General features: G+C 49.6%; 2 protein-coding genes across 7 annotated transcripts in view; one reads left to right on the top strand and one right to left on the bottom strand.

The window, feature by feature from the left end:
• TAF15 (TATA-box binding protein associated factor 15) overlaps positions 1-1,819 on the bottom strand; it is a 29,934-nt gene extending 28,115 nt beyond the window's left edge. For 2 of the 6 annotated variants that reach the window (XM_075074064.1, XM_032789649.2), the window contains exon 1: positions 1,668-1,819. In XM_075074064.1, coding sequence (XP_074930165.1) covers positions 1,668-1,677 — 10 coding nt within the window. In that variant the 5' untranslated portion in view covers positions 1,678-1,819. The remainder of the gene's footprint in view (positions 1-1,667) is intronic. The other 4 variants (XM_032789648.2, XM_075074062.1, XM_075074065.1 and 1 more) reach the window with 3 other exon arrangements.
• Positions 1,820-9,734: 7,915 nt separating this feature from the next.
• Positions 9,735-14,925, top strand: RHBDD2 (rhomboid domain containing 2). The gene is made up of 4 exons (XM_032789646.2): positions 9,735-9,962; positions 11,352-11,753; positions 12,392-12,542; positions 13,017-14,925. The coding sequence occupies exons 1-4, from the start codon at positions 9,776-9,778 to the stop codon at positions 13,381-13,383; spliced, it is 1,107 nt and encodes a 368-aa protein (XP_032645537.1). The 5' UTR covers positions 9,735-9,775; the 3' UTR covers positions 13,384-14,925.
• The last annotated feature ends 1,134 nt before the right edge of the window (positions 14,926-16,059 follow it).

The raw sequence follows: 16,059 nt of genomic DNA on the forward strand, positions 1-16,059 counted from the left end.
TGGGAGTTATTGTATATGCTATTTTTTAAAAACCTGTAAGAAGTCCCCAGGGGCCTTGGCTGGGACAGTACCTATCAGTAAATCAGCCTCCTCAGCAGTTTTTCTTGAATTCAAATTCCTTGATTTATTAGCATCTGAGACAGCTCTGCCTCTAAATTTTATCTTTTATAAGGAGAATTGTGAGTTTGAGCAACACAGTAAGGCAAAAATGGAAAAACCTATTCTCAAATTCCAAACTGTTAAATCCTTTGGGATGTGGGGAGAAAACGCCTACAATTTTGCTGCCAAGTCTCACTCAGTGGGAAAGAGACCAATCTCATTCTCAATTAATTTTTAAGCCACTTTTGAAATCTTTTCTTTATGGTGAAAGACTGTCCTCTGTGCATTTCCACAAGACACTTAACATCTCATGCCTTTCTTACCCATTCTCTATCATCCAAATCACCCTGAGACAGCACTGTAATAACCCAATCCTGACAAAATAAGGCTGACTCTCGGAAGCACCTGCAACCACAGGACTTCTATCTTCTCCCTCAACTGCCATTGCTGCAGAGCTTAAAATAGATTTTGTTTTTATAATCAAGCAGAAACAGCAATGTTTTATTTTTATATTGTCTCCCCACCCCCACAGCCCTCTATCTACAATCCATTCTAGGTACCATGGATCCTGTGAATACAGGACACTTTCCCAAGGTATCAGTACCAGAAGTCAGACACATTTTTGCATGTTGACAGATGCAAAGGGACTGGTGCGTTCTCAAGGAAGTCCCATGGAGATTATGGAGCAGTTAATGCTGTGACAGCGCAGCCTCTACTCCCCACTCCATGTATGAAGAGCCTCCACCCATTGAGGCAGGTGCTCTTTTTAAATCAAGGGGCAGAGGATGTAAAGGCCCCTCTCTCAGCTTTCTGCTAGCGATGAGGAAAAGGTGACAGCCTCTCGGGCTATGTGGATGTGCTTGCAGGCCCGCAGGCCCATGGAAAGCGAGATGCCAGGGTCACCCGGCGCAATCAGAGCTAGAGGCAGCAGCAGTTTCCACCCTGATCCGGTGGGTGCCAGGAACCACACAACCCCCAGGGTCACCCTCACGGCCACTGACAGGGGACATACACCTTCAAGTGCTGCGTTGTCACTCCCCAAAGGGCGCCCAGAGCCTAGCCCAATGAGGACACATAAGAGGGCCCCTGCTCACCCCCACGGGAGCCCCTACGAGATCAGGGAGCCACCCCATGTCCATGCTGCCAAGAGGGAAGAGAGGCACCCCTCCCCGACACGGGGGGGCGGGGCTGCCCCAACGCTCCCCCCCCCGAGGGGAGAGGCACCCCTCCCCGACACAGGGGGGCGGGGCTGCCCCAACGCTCCCCCCCCCGAGGGGAGAGGCACTCTCCCGACACAGGGGGGCGGGGCTGCCAAACGCTTCCCCCCCCGAGAGGAGAGGCACCCCTCCCCGACACAGGGGGGCGGGGCTGCCCCAACGCTCCCCCCCCGAGGGGAGAGGCGCCCCTCCCCGACACGGGGGGGCAGGGCTGCCCCAACGCTCCCCCCCCGAGGGGAAGACGAGGCCAGGGGAGGGAAGTGGGAGAAACAGTGAGTCCAACATGGCGGCGGCCAGACCCGTATCCGCCTGGCTGCGTCACACGCCGCCCCCCCGGAGCGAGGCACTCACCGGAAGCCATCCTGGCCGCCGCCGCCGCTGGCGCAAGAGGGAAAGAGGCCGAAGCCGAACCCCGAGCGCCGCACCGGCCCCACGCGCCCAGAACAGCGCTCGCGCCGACTGCAGGCCCGCACCGCCAATCCGCGAGCGCGGCGCCTACCACTCGGCTGCAAAGCGGAGGAAGGGGGTGGAGCGTACCAATTAGTTGCCATTCAGAGGGGGGGGTGGAGCTGTACCAATGTGCAAAGGAGGGGGGCGCGGAGTCTACCATATCTAGGTTGATTTTATTTAAGGCGACACTGAGCCTCCAATTGAAGCAAGGCCATTTGGCATGTCCCCACTCTGTGCATGGTGGAGCGCGTCCCCGCTAGCAGGGCTTGCATCCACTCCCAGAGCGCTGCCCTGGGGCTCCCTGCCTGCCCTGGCTCCACAGGGCTCCAGAAAGCAGCAGCATGTTCCTCCAGCTCCTAGGCTTAGGGGCAGCCAGGGGGCTTCGCACAGTGCCCCCACCCCAAGCGTCGGTTCTCCAGCTCCCAACCCATTGCCTCAGCCCAGCGCCCACTCCTGCACCCTGAACTCATTTCTGGCCCCACTCTGGAGCCCTCATCCCCTCCTGCACCCCAAGCCTCTGAGTCAGCCTGGTGAAAATGAGCCAGTGAGTGAGTGTGGTGAGAGCAAGCAACAGAGGGAGGGGGGAGTGGAGTGAGCGGGGGGACTCAAGAGGAGGAGCAGGGTTAGGGTGGTTGGTTTTGTGCATGCAGAAAGTTGGCAACCCTACCTAAGCCTGGCTTACCCACGCAGACGCCATGGCCTAGCAAGCATGGACCCAGCTCTGCTGTACACTGTTGTGAGCATTACAATCACCTCATGCCTTATGCTGCCGTATTTGCTCAGCCGAAGTAGGAGCCGCTGCGTGGAACAATGTGGTGCCATGCAAGCAGCGTGAGGCCCCTTTCATAGAACAGTGCAAAGAGCTTTCCCCAGCCCTGAAGCACAGCAGTACTAAAATAAGAGCTGCTCTGACAGTGGAGAAGCGAGTGGCAATAGCTCTTTGGAAGCTTGCAACGCCAGATTGCTACCGGTCAGGGGGGAATCACTTCGGAGTGGGTAAATCTACCGTGGGGTCTGCTCTGAACCCAAGTTGCCAGGGCAATAAATAGACCCTGGGCAACGTGCAGGACATAGTGGATGGTTTTGCTGTGATGCGGTTCCCTAACTGTGGTGGGGCAATAGGCGGAACGCATATCCCTATCTTGGGACCAAACCACCTTGTTCTATTTGTATATTATAAATTGGATCTGGATTCTTGGTCCTAGATTGATCTTTGTAGGTTTTAGAATAGAGATATTCAGGCCCGCCTATACAGGCCTAGACTTTAACAACTTTGGTGTATTTTTATCACTTAGCTAGTTACCAGGGGTATAAAACAAAGAATTAAAATCACAAGTCTGCCTGTGTCTGGGCCTTCTCTCCCTGTGACAGTTTGAGGCCTTGTTCTTAGGTTAAGGCCTTTGGCTAGGGTGACCAGACGTCCCGATTTTATAAGGACAGTCCTGATATTTGTTTGTTTTTTTATATATATGGGCTTCTATTACCCCCCACCCCCTGTCCCAATTTTTCACTGTTGCTATCTGGTCACCCTACCTTTGGCTAAGCAACAGGTGCAGCCATAAGCTGGGAAGCGTAGGTCACACTCTCACCTCCCAAACCAGTCACATTGAAATAAAGTGCTATTGGGCTGTTAGGAAAACAATCCTGAGCTGATAGTGCCCCTCACCACCAGATAAAGATGGCTAAAGAAAACTTAGTTTGACAGCATCCTGTCTGGCAAGAAATCACTTATCAATGTGGTTGTGGTTGTGAAACCTTCATTTCTGTATGTTTTAGCTTTATGGCCCCCACTGTTCTATTGTCAATCTGTCTGGTTCTCTAATTGTTTCTGTCGGCTGTATAATTAATTTTGCTGGGTGTAAGTTAATTAGGGTAGTGGGATATAACTGGTTAGAGAATTATGTTACAGTATGTTAGGATTGGTTAGACAGAATTCAGTAAAATGATCGGTTAAGGGATAGCTGAGAATTTACTATGTAAACTGGGGTCAAGCAGGAAGTGGGAGGAAAGCGGAATTGGAATGATGTTTGCTAAGGGAGAGGAATGGGGATCAGGGACACGGGGTAAACACTCTGCGGTGTCAGAGCTGGGAAGGGGGACACAAGGTAAACACTCCGTGGTATCAGAGCTGGGAAGGGAGACACAGGGTAAACACTCTGCGGTGTCAGAGCTGGGAAGGGAGACACGGGGTAAACGTTCTGTGGTCGTCAGAGCTGGGAAGGGGGACACTGGGGAACAGACTCCATGGGTGTATAGAGATAAGCCCGACTGGTGTGAAGGGCTTCGGAATAAGGTTGCTTGCAAACTAACCCCAATAAACATCGTACTGTCTGCACTTTGGACTTCTGGTCTTTTGCTGCTTGTTGTCTGTGTGACAAGAACCAGGGAAGTGGGAGGGTTGAGGGAAATCCCTCTAACAGTAGATTTAACTTTATATTCCCTCTTCCTCCCTCCCAAAGTCTGCACTTTAAATTCAGACCCTGTTGACTGTGAGTGAACTATAAAAAAGACCGGGGATCTGATTCAGGAAAGCTTTGGAACAGTAGCGTTCTTCCACTGCTGGAGATAGAGAAAATAAAGTCCTTTAAGTATACTTCTGTAGCAGAGGGCGCAGGAATATCTGTGCCAATTAACTGACTCACTTTGCAAAACAGCATTTCAGCAGAGGATGCAGAAGCTTGAGTGACGCTACAGACAAAAGCCTGCCAATCCATTTCAAGTCCCATTTCAAAGCTGGTAAGAGAACCTGAAAAGAAAAACTGAGCAAAGAAGTTTAATCTGTACCCAAGGTGTTTTAATAAATTAAAGGTTAGGACAATATTGATTCAGAGTGCAAACCCCACTCCGCTGGGAATAAGGGTTTCTGATTTTCTTTTAAATCACTATGAATATATTAACCTAAGGGTTAGATCTCTTCAAAATATTTCAAAAATTAAGTTTAAGACTATGTAAGACCAGAGCAAAATCAAAGCAAGTTCAAAAATAATGAGTTGGAGGAAACATAAGCCATTTGTACAATTTTCTTTTAAATCCTAAGGAGTTTGTTATTTCAGATAACCATCAGCAGCTGGAGAAGAACAACATACCTTCATGTAACTTGAGTTTCTGTCTGTTCTTTAAATGGAGAAAGAGGAGAGTTTTCTGACTGAGCAGATCTGATTGAGGAGACTGGTAAACAAGTTGGGTTGTTTCTTTCCTTGAGGCATAATAGCAGGAGGCAGATCCTATGGCCGCAGCCCATAAGAAGAAAGTGAAAGCATTTCTGCAGAACAAGCAGTGACTGGAATATTTAAGTAAAGTGAGGTTTGTGTTGTCTCTCTGTCTGGACAACTTCCTCTCCCCTCTGTGAACTGTATTTTCTTCTGTGCTCCCAGCCCTACTATGTAAACCTGGGACCTAAGCACTCTGCACAAAGAATTGGCCATGTCTGTTGGGAGTTCTCTGTGTGACATGCTTTTGGGATTGGGACAGATTTTTCAAACCGCTCAACTCCCTTTTAGGCACTTAAGTAAGGACCAGATTTTAAACAGCATTCAGCAGCGGGGTGACAGAGATCAAAATCAGCAGTATATGGAGTTCTCAGATAGCTCTCTGACTCCAGCACCGCTCAGAATCCCTGCACCCGTCAGAGAATCCTGCACTCTTACCGGGGCAAAAGAATTCTAATTCGGATACAGGCGCACAATCAGATACACGTCTTTGTGCTTTAAACAACCCCAGGTGCTTCTAGCCAATAGAACGGACTCAGGAGGCCGGATTCATTCATGCTTTCTGGCCCCTGGGTGCCAAAGCTAAAATTGCTTTTTTTTTAAAGCTAATTTTGAAGAAGAAGAAGAAGAAGAATTTGAAACGTCTGAAAATCTGTTCCCCATACTCCCCTCATCCCCCGCCAAGCTTTAAAAGTCTAAAATAGTTCAAACTATTTCTACCTTTTCCTGCTAAACATTGCATCCTGGGAAGTTATATACTGTATTTCTTTCAGCTAAATCCCATTTAAATATGAGACCAATTATCCTTTTAACTTTCATACAACACAGAGCTCCTGGATATGAGTGCGTCTAGCTCCGGCTGGGTAGAGTGACCAGATGTCCCGATTTTATAGGGAAAGTGCTGATTTTTGGGTCTTTTTCTTATATAAGCTCCTATTACCCCCCACCCCCATCCCGATTTTTCACACTTGCTGTCTGGGCACCCTACGGGGCGGGGTGGCATGGCTGCCAGATATACTGCTCTGAGTGGCATGGTAAGGGGGCCGGAGTGGGGGTGGGGGATCCCAGGGTGCACTCAGGGGACAGGGAGCAGGGGGTGGTTGGATGGGACAGAGGGGTTCTGGGGGGGTGTCAGGGGACGGGGAACAGGGAGGGTTTGGATAAGTGTGGGAGTCCTGGGGGGCCTGTCAGGAGGCAGGGGTGTGGATAGGGGTTGGGGCAGTCAGGGGACAGGTAGGGTCCGGTCGAGGGACAAGGAGGCTTAGATAGGGGATGGGATCCTGGGGGGGCAGTTAGGGGACAAGGAGTAGGGGGGGTTGGATGGGTCAGGAGTTCTGAGGGGGCCAGTCAGGAGGCAGGAAGTGGGAGGGGGTGGATAGAGGGCAGGGGCCAGGCTGTTTGGGGAGGCACAGCCTTCCCTACCCGGCCCTCCATACAGTTTTGCAACCCCAATGGGGCCCTGGGGCCAAAAGATTTGCCCACTGCTGATCTAACAGATACTCTTCCACATGAGTTAGGAATCCCCAGCCTCCATCGCTGTTTTTGCTCTGTATTATATCTGTCTATTTAGGCACTGACATGGCCAGCAATACTATATGAGCAACGTCAATCTTAGACTATAAGCAACTTGGAGCACGGACTGTCTCCTGTGTGTACAGCACCAAGCACAGGTGCTCTGCAAATAAGATTCTGCAGCTATTTCAACACTTGGCTTTTTAGCCATAGAATTTCCTGCTATTTCAGGTGGCAATGGTAGCAATGATGGATGGGAGCCTGAGTGTGCACAAGGTGCTGGCAATTTTACCACACTATCATCTAACTTTGTTGACAGCAATACTAGATAACACCATGGTAAAATTGCCTGTGGCTGCCAAGGCCTTGTCTACTGCCCTTGCTGTTGCCAATGAAGCTGCATTGGTGTAGCAGCAGCGAGACATTTTAAGGCGAGTGGGAAGTCAAAGGTGGACATGTTTAATGGAGGGTAATTAACCTTTGGGACAAGTTATCAAAGGATGTGGTAGATTCTGTATCATTTAAGATCTTTATATGAAGATCGGATCTCCAAAAGATAAGCTCTTAGTTTGACCAGAAGTTAAATACTTGATGCAAAAATCCACTGGGTGAAATTTTATGGCCTCTGCAATGCAGAAAGTCAGACTAGATGACAGATAGTCTCATCTGGCCTTAAAATCTGTAAATCCATGAAGTCCTTCCTTGGGTCTCCATCCCTTGGTGTCTTTGTTTTTAATGTAGGTCCATCTAAGCAACATGGCTCTGAAGGGAATGTCTCTGATATGTCTGTTATTCATTGGTACGTCTGTCATCAGCATCTCTTGCGCTTAGAACCCCATGGCCTTCAGACGGAAACATCTGACCCTGCCGGACACCATAGACCACAACAGATGTACTAGTGAAATGAGAAACAAACGGATCGCGATGACTAGAGATGGCTGTAAAAAACTCAACACCTTCATTCATGCTTGCGAGGAGGTTATCGATGCCACATGCACCATGGGGAAAGTGCATGTCATAAAGGGCCAAGAGTAAAAAGAGTATCAGTAAATTCAGGGTCACTAATTGCAGGCTTTCTGGGGAATACCCTAATGACTGCGAGTACATGGAGGAAAAGAGCGCCTGGAAATATATAGTTATATCTTGTGACCAGAACGATCGCCCAGTGCATTTTGTAGGGACGCTGAACTGGTAGGAATCAGGAAGTGGGGGAAGGGATTTATTCCTAATGCTTCGGGGATGCTGCTGCCTCTTCTGCTGCAAATCACACCATTTAACCTGTCACCTAAACATACTATTTTGAGAGTGATTTGAAATGCTGGAGGCCTCAGCAACAAGGGGACACTGCTCTCTGATGGGTCTGGCAGTGGGAGAGCAGCAGAGAGATGGAGGAAGGAATAATAATGATGCTTAGCACTTTTATAGCCCTTTACATTTCCAAAGTATTGCACCAACATTATGGAAATGAAGGGGAGTGGCTGAAAGAGGGGAATGGGGGGATTAGAGTGGGGGAACAGGATTATTGAGAATGGTAAGTGAGATGGTTATAGAGTCTGATCCCAGATTCAGTGAAGTCAATGGACTTTAGATCAGCTCCATAGTGAGAGACAGAAGCAAGGGGATCTGAAATGGGAATTAGTAAGGAAAGCATGGAGGATGGTCCAGTGGTTAGCATGTTAGCCTGGGAGATCCAGTGACAACTCCCGTTCTGCCACAGACTTCCTGTGTGACCCTGGGCAAGTCTTTTAGGGCCAGATTTGTAAATGTACATCGGTGCCTACAGATGCAGAGAAGCCCCTGGTGTGATTCTCAAAAGAGCCTAGCCCCATAAGGCCTGACGGGAGTGATGATTTTCAAGATCCCTTCACTTCCCTGTGAAAAAGCCATTGACTTTGCTGGGTTTGGGATCAGACCCTATAACCTTCTCATTTCCCATCAACACCCTCCTCCCCCACTTCCCTCTCTTAGACACTCCTTTTTATTTCTGCAGGTAGCTAAAGACCTTTACAATTCTAGCCCTTAGTCTCTTTGTGTCCACGTTCCCCATCTGTACAAAAGGGATAATAGCACCAGCCTGTCTCACAGGGGTGCAGTGAGGATGAATGTCTGAAAGATTGTGTGGTGTTCAGATTGTAAGTTATGGGGGGCCACATAAGGTAGATAGGAGAGTACAGATTACGGGATGGGGGACTGGTGAGGAAAAGGCAAGACACGAGGGGGAACAGATGCAAGGGCGGGGGGATTGGTGAGGAAGAAGACAGATTTGAAGGGCAAGTTGGTGAGGGAGGGACGTGCTACTGCGACACATTCTGTTGTAAACGTAAACTCTTTGACAGGTTTCAGAGTAGCAGCCGTGTTAGTCTGTATCTGCAAAAAGAACAGGAGTACTTGTGGCACCTTAGAGACTAACAGGGGAGCCGCGGAGCGGCAGGTTGCTGGGCAGAGCGAGCGGGGGGAGCCATCGAGTGCGCGTGGCTCCCCATGGAGAGTGTGGGGAAGTGGCTGGGCCACCCCCGGGAAATCTACAACCTGCTGCAGTTTAAGATGGGCGTCGGCATGGCGGTGATGCCCCGGCTGGACCAGGACGTGCTCAGCGACGGCCTCAAGACTTGCTACCGGTACCTGAACCAGACCAGCCAGAGCTTCACCGCCGTTATCCAGGCCCTGGACGGGGAGCTGCGTCCTGTTGTGTGCATATTCTATCTGGTTCTGTGAGCTGTAGCCCACGAAAGCTCATGCTGAAATAAATTTGTTAGTCTCTAAGGTGCCACAAGGACTCCTGTTCTTTTTGTAAACTCTTTGGTTGCTTAAGACCTGGAAATGCGCTTTTGCTGTTGTCACATACCAGCAATCTGCAGGCTCCTCTCTGCACTGACCCCTGCCGCGTGCCTGGTGTTCGGGGCAAAGGCGGGACCCACGAGGTTGCGGGAGAGTCTCCGCTGTGGGCGAGGTGGCTGTGGGGCCACGCTGGGAAGCAGGGCCCCCGCTGGCTCCGAGTGGGGACAGGGACCAGCCCCTGACCCCTGGGTCTGAGCCGCTTGGGCTTGGCGCAGCCAGTGGGTGGGGGTCAGACAATCGCTTGCAGCCCAGGCCAGGGGTACAGGCCTGTGCCACGTGCTCCCACCCCACTAGAGGGCGGGCCAGGGCGCTGGGCTGATCCAGGCAAGGAGAGAGCGCCCCACCCAGGTCGTTGAGGGAGAGGGCGGATCCCATTGCTATGGTAACCGCCCCACCCGGAAGCGGAAGTGGGTCTGAACCCGGAAGAAGCCGGGAGGCGGAGGGAGGAGGATGCGGACGGTGCCGGGGCAGAGCGGCTGGGCGGGGGCCTGGCCGTGTATCCCCACCGCCGCCTTCCTCACCGCGCTGCTGTCCCTGCTGGTGTCCGGGCCCGGCCTGCTGCACAGGGCTGGGGGCGCCGAGCCGCCTCCCCCCTCCGCTGGCTCGCTGCGGCCCGGGCCGGTGCGGGCCGGGGAAGGTGAGGAGAGGAGACCCCCCGCCTCCATGGGGTCCGCCCGGGCCCCACCTCTCCGGGCCCCCCGGGAGCTGCTCCCCCCACAGGCCACCGCTCCCCAAGGACTCAGCACCTCGCGTGTGTCCTCCCCCCATCCTGGGCCCTCCTCGCCTGCTGCGCCCCTCGCTTCTCTTGGGACCCCGCCCCCCAGGGCTCCTCCCCCAGGAGATCCAACTTCCAGTGCACCAGCCGCCGTGGGGCACCCCTCCCTCCTGGTCCTGTCTGCTGGAAACCTCCTTCCCCTTCCTGGGTCCACCTCCGCCTCCTTCTTCTGTCCTACAGCCTTTCCATACACCTTTTCTGTCACACACCTCTCCCCAAGGTCCCTTCTCGTGCTGGAAGACTGTAGCCTCAATGGAGAACTCTCCTCATGTGGGGACCTGCCCTTCTAGGCTGCAATGTTAACGCCATAGAAGCTGGTAATTGTCGGGTGAAGGGAGAGTTCCTGAGTTCCACAATGTTCTGGTAGGAGGATGAGGTTAAGATCTCAGGAGTTTAAAGGATCTGCCCTTCCATTCTTCATACTTTTCCCCCATACCCTTTTTTTCATGCCCCAGGCCCCATGTTCTCCACCCCCAAGTACTGAATGACTTTTGTGTTTCTGCTCTGGTTAACTGAATCTGTCATGTACTCTTCTTACCTTCTCTTTGGTCCTAACTAGTTATATCAGACAATATTCTCTTTCATTTTACATATTATAAGAATCTCAGAAGTTAGGTGGGAGGAGGACTTGTTGGGGCACCAAATCCTACCCACAGATTGAAAGTTGTATTGGTTTGACGTCTGTGACTTACTATGTTCAGTCACAGCCCAGTGCTGAAGAAAGAATGGATAGTCTGAGGGCCCAGTGGCACTTCTAAGGTATGATATCTTACAAACCTGTCAATATCCTTCTGATGGGCCAGAGAAGAAATATCAGGTACTAATGTGTTACAGTTGAAGCGCAAGAAATAAGACCATGATTAGATTAATGTGATTTCAAGGTCTGGTGCACCTCTTATCCTGACAAGGCTAAACACTTTTTGGCCAGACCAGTTCAGGTATTTCCGGACCATTACACTTTCCCAAACGCTGGTGCTGGGTCAAGGAGCAGAAAGAAAATGTCCCCGGGGTAGCACAGCACTAATCCTGACTGTAGTTGGTGCTTTGTCCAGGCTAGATTTAAATGCCCCAAGCTGTCTGTCTTCCACCCCTTTCTGTGGAAGATTCTTCTCCAGCCTGATAGAATTAAAATAAAAAAAATCCTGTGGTTTCCTACTTTATTTTCTCTTCTTCTGATCAAACTTAATGCAGGAAATGGCCTAAAGCAAACTCACTGCTGTCTGTACCTCTCTAAAAGGACTGTCTGCTCAGTTCACAGACTGGTGACCTATATCTTTGTCTATGAAGATGTGATATCCCTAGTATGCAGTGGTGTTATCATCTGGTACTTTGCTGGCAGCTTTGAGAAGAACGTAGGCACAGTGAAGCAATGCTTCCTCACTTTTGCCTTTGCCATTTCCTCGGCCCTGTTGTATCTCTTATTTGAGGCTGTCGTCTCTGGGGTGTCAGAGGTGGAAGATGCCAAAGGATTTACACCAGTTGCTTTTGCCATGTTGGCAGTGTCCACCACACGTTCACGGATGAGAAGGGCACCACTTTTTGGGGTTAACATTCCCATGGTGCTGTTGCCCTGGTTAATGCTCTGCGTGGTCTGGTTTATTCCCCACTCCTCTCTCCTGAGTAACGTATGTGGCCTCATAGTTGGGAAAGCCTGTATCCTTTCCAAGTGCGATGACTTGTTTAACCAGTGAAAAGAGCATGTGGGGAGCCTGACTTGTGATGGGCAAAGAGTAGGAAAAAATGCTAAATTCTGATTGCTTAGGCTCACTGACTTTTTGTTGTGCTGGTTCATGGCTTTCTGTCAGCTGCTAATATATATATATGGAAATATACCTATCTCATAGAGCTGGAAGGGACCCTGAAAGGTCATTGAGTCCAGCCCCCTGCCTTCACTAGCAGGACCAAGTACTGATTTTGCCCCAGATTCCTAAGTGGCCTCCTCAGTGGTTTGAGCTCAGGCCAATGCTCAAACCACTGAGCTATCCCTCCTGCTTAGTGGCTCTTAGGTTCATTGTTGCTCAGATGGGCCTGATCCTGCACCCCTCACTTCCACTGCAGTCAGTGAGGCTTTTGTGTACACAAGGAATGCGCTCTGGAGAGTCGTGGTGCTCAGTGGATCTGAAAACTCGGGGGTAGGAAAAGCTTTTTCCAGCCATTCCAGCTTGAGTGAAACCGTGGTTTGGTGGTACAAAGGTGATGTACTTAGAGTGGTTGCATGTAGAAAGTTAATTCTGTTCTGCCCCTCCATTTGGAACCGTCCGCTGTCTTCCTTAACATGCTGCTAAACTCAGACGGTCTTGGCTATTGCTACTGTTTGGATCTCCCGGAGTCGGTGGTATCTAAGCTGGATCAGAAGTTCCCTTTCAGCCTGCTGAAGAGAATGCCAGGGCTGAAGTATGTTCCAGGGTCTGTTGCAGAGAGAAGAGCCTCCCAGACTAGGAAGTAAGTACATGAACTCCAATAACACTCCTTATAATCCCAAAGGAAGGCTGCCGCTGGGATGTGTAGGGAGTGTGCTCTGACAAGTGCTGGTGTGAAATGACCTTGCAAAGTTATATCATGATCTCCACTGTATTGTCTCCCCTGTTGGAGGAGGGAGTGGAATCTAATGATTAAAACATTACACAGGGAACCAGGAGATGTGGCTTTCATTCCTGGCTGTGCTACTGAACTGGTGACCTTTGGCAAATCACTTACCTTGCAGGAATGTTGGGATACTGGACTTACACAGCACTTTGAGAGTCCTCTGATGAAGGGCTTGATATAAGAACATGGTATCAGTTAGTAAGTTGTCATTGCCTTCGTTACAGAGCACATTTCCAGTGCGGAGGAACGATTTCTCTGCAGGCACTTGTAGATATTTGGAAATGCCAGATGTGAACACACTGTAATTTTTATTTCCCCTTTTCTCTTCAGGATTAATCCAGTGCCAGGTTCATACCCCACCCAGAGATCTTCACCTCCAGCCCTTCCTGTGGTTCAGCTGCAGCACCCCAGTGCCCAGAGCCTGGGATCCTGGCACAACTGCACACCAGCGCACATCCATGGTTCCCCCCCATACCAAACTAACCCTGTCTTTGGGAAATTCTATGTGCAGAGTCACTTCGGTGCCTCACCTGGACACTGCTGCCAACCAGCTGATCCCCACTCCCCCCAAGGTGCATGTCTGCTTGATTCTCGGATACCCACGGGGATGGAGAACTTGGAGGCCAAGTTTCAGTACGCATCAGGTTCCCCTGCAGAGAAAGTGCCAGCTGAGCTTTCAGGAGTCCAAATACACTGATCATCCAAAGAGGAGCCAGGGCCCTTCTCCTCTCGCTGGCCATTGTGTGACCAGCTTGCAGTGAAGTGCTGCTGAGAAAGGAGAGTGCTTCAGAAGGATTCTTCTGATTTTAACTGATGGTGCCTGGGATGATTGGGGTCAAATCAGGCATTCGACCACAGCCCCTGAGTTTTCTGTCCCACTGCAGACTGCTCATAGACCTTTTTTCCAGGATTCCGGTTCTTTGTTTTATTTATTTTCCTTTTTAATTTTGATACATTTTTTTTATCTTGGCTGAAGGCTGTGACCATTACCTACCTGTCTCTCATTCTCATGTGGAGTCCTCACTACACATTGTGGCTATGGCCTCATCTCTCTCTACTATAGCTAGGGTCCTGGTTACAACATAGTTGTCCCTTGATTCAATTATGCTGTAGTGCAGATCGGCACTGATGGTCAAAACACTGGACTAGTTGGGTTTTAACCTGACTACAGGGACTAAGGTAGGACCCTGACTCATTTACAGTTGCAATTTAGCCAGGACCCATATGCTGGGTTTCCGGTCGCCTACCTGCTGTATAACTGACATGGGTTTAATTTAACAGCAGTGTTCAAATGGAGATGGGGAAGAGAGAGAGATCTGGTTTATAGCTATGCCTTGGAAAGGGTTGATGCTGGCACTGTTGCAGGCGGTGTGTCTGAACGGGTTTGTGTTTCCGTGTGCATCCATGGGGAATTTCTGTGCGCTGTGTTACATAGGAGGACAGATAAGATGATCACAATGGTCCTTTCTGGCCTTGGAATCTGAGCTGAGACTGTGAAGACAGTGGCGTGAACTATATGGTGGCGTTTTCTGCCATGCAGAATAGCTGCTGTTCCATCTGCTAGAGTCTCTAATTAGCATCGGCCATGCGGGCTGCCTTCCCCAATTATGTTGCTGTCACGTAGTTTCCACGGCAGGCACCTACAGTAATTCTGCATGCTGCCCACAATGCCAGCTTTGATTCATGAGGCTGTCCTAGATACTTGCAAAAGGGGTGGGTGAATCTTATTTAAGGGATTCAGGATATTCACAGGGAGTATGAGGGTAGACTTAAGCTACTGTATATAAATTCCAAGGCTTGAGAGAGGCTATTAAAATGAACAGGGCTGAATCAAATGGAATTTAGCTGTGACCCTTCTGTACAGCATTTGATGAGCTTTTAAAATGGTCTTTGGTGCCAAAGTTAGTATTGGAGACAACTAACATAAGCAGGGAGTTGTGGGAGGTGTCCACTAGTTAGATCAGCATGCTGGGACTCAAAAGATCTGTGTTCTAGTCCCACCTCTGTCACTTCTCACTGTATTATCCTGGATGGAAAGTTTATTAATCTGTTTGTTTCCTCGTCTCTAAAATGGGGATAACTTCTGGCTCCTAGAGGGAGGTGAAATTTGCTTCTTATTTTAATGTGTGTTGAAGTACTTAGTTTTCACTTAATTCAACATCTTTTTTATCATCGTAATTCACAGTGCCTAACATTGCTATAGGCACCAAAGTAAAAGAAAACTGCATATCAGGGAGAATATGATGGTTTCTATTCTGTTCCACATCAGGATTCTTGGGTCAGGCGAGAAAGGCTGAATTAGGCGCTAACATCAATATTTATAGATCACCTACTCCTAAATTTTCATCATGTCAGTGTCTGAAAGGGCAAGGTGCCTCTGCATTGGTGTTCCACTACCATAGGTGACTGGCAATCACCTTAGGAAGACAGAGACATTGAGAGAAGACTGAGATACAAAATTAGAAACTTGTGGGCCAGGGTTGGAATAGCAAGGGGAGTCGCATGGGAAGATGGAGGTCCCTGGGCAGAGCTCTCTGGAGAAGATGTGGCTGGTCACAGAACCTATGTGTGTCACTGCTGGAGATGGCTGCTGTTAACCATTTCATTCATGAACACCACAATTCACTGTGTGCCACCCCATTTTAAAAGGTGACTTGTGTGACGGCGTACCTCTTCCCTAGGAGCTAGAAGCATTTCTACTGTGACTGCATTTAATGCAGGGTGACAGATGAGATGCTTTTCTAGAATTTTTGTTGTGATTTTGTTTAAAAGCCTCGACGAAACACTAGAGATAGGGATAAAATCAGGGGGTGGGATTGGGGGGGAGGGGGGGGAAGACCACTGTCAGTCAAACATGCCTATATTTCTACCCTACCATTGGTCACTGACAGGTGTGAGGCCTTTTGCCTACAAACCAATAGGCTCTACCAAAAATATTTCCAAATGCTGTAGCATAGAGATGAGCATTGGTACTGGCTGCTTTATATACATTTCCATGTCAATGTAACCTTTTAGTTTAATTTGAAAAGCAAACGACTTAGTAGCCTCATCTGATTTCCTGGCCAAAAACATAACCTGGAGGGTGTCTTCTGTAGTGTCTGGGGATCACGTTCATTACTGGAGCCCACTGCTGTCCCAGTGAAGGCTGCTAGCTCTGTTAGTTGGTGAAGAGACACACCCACTGGTGAAAGTTGGTACTGCAGAGGTAATAGGGAACGTTAACCCATCTCCTCATTGCTGACTGCAGTGTCTGACAGACATCGTCTAATGGTACATGCTCGTGGAAAGCCATATCCACTAAAATACTGACTTATAAAAGTTGCTCCCATGTCAGTCGCTGTGAGAGCAGTGAAGGATATCCCCAAGGTATAAT

The sequence above is a fragment of the Chelonoidis abingdonii genome, chromosome 20 (genome assembly GCF_003597395.2).
Source record: "Chelonoidis abingdonii isolate Lonesome George chromosome 20, CheloAbing_2.0, whole genome shotgun sequence".
NCBI classification, from domain to species: domain Eukaryota; kingdom Metazoa; phylum Chordata; order Testudines; family Testudinidae; genus Chelonoidis; species Chelonoidis abingdonii.

Excerpts from the sequence above, each read along its gene's own strand:
- RHBDD2 (XM_032789646.2), top strand. The coding sequence starts at position 9,776 with ATGCGGACGGTGCCGGGGCAGAGCGGCTGGGCGGGGGCCTGGCCGTGT. Across the intron at positions 11,754-12,391 it reads CCTCATAGTTGGGAAAGCCT|ACGGTCTTGGCTATTGCTAC; the intron begins GTATCCTTTCCA and ends TGCTAAACTCAG. Across the intron at positions 12,543-13,016 it reads AGAGCCTCCCAGACTAGGAA|GATTAATCCAGTGCCAGGTT; the intron begins GTAAGTACATGA and ends TTTTCTCTTCAG.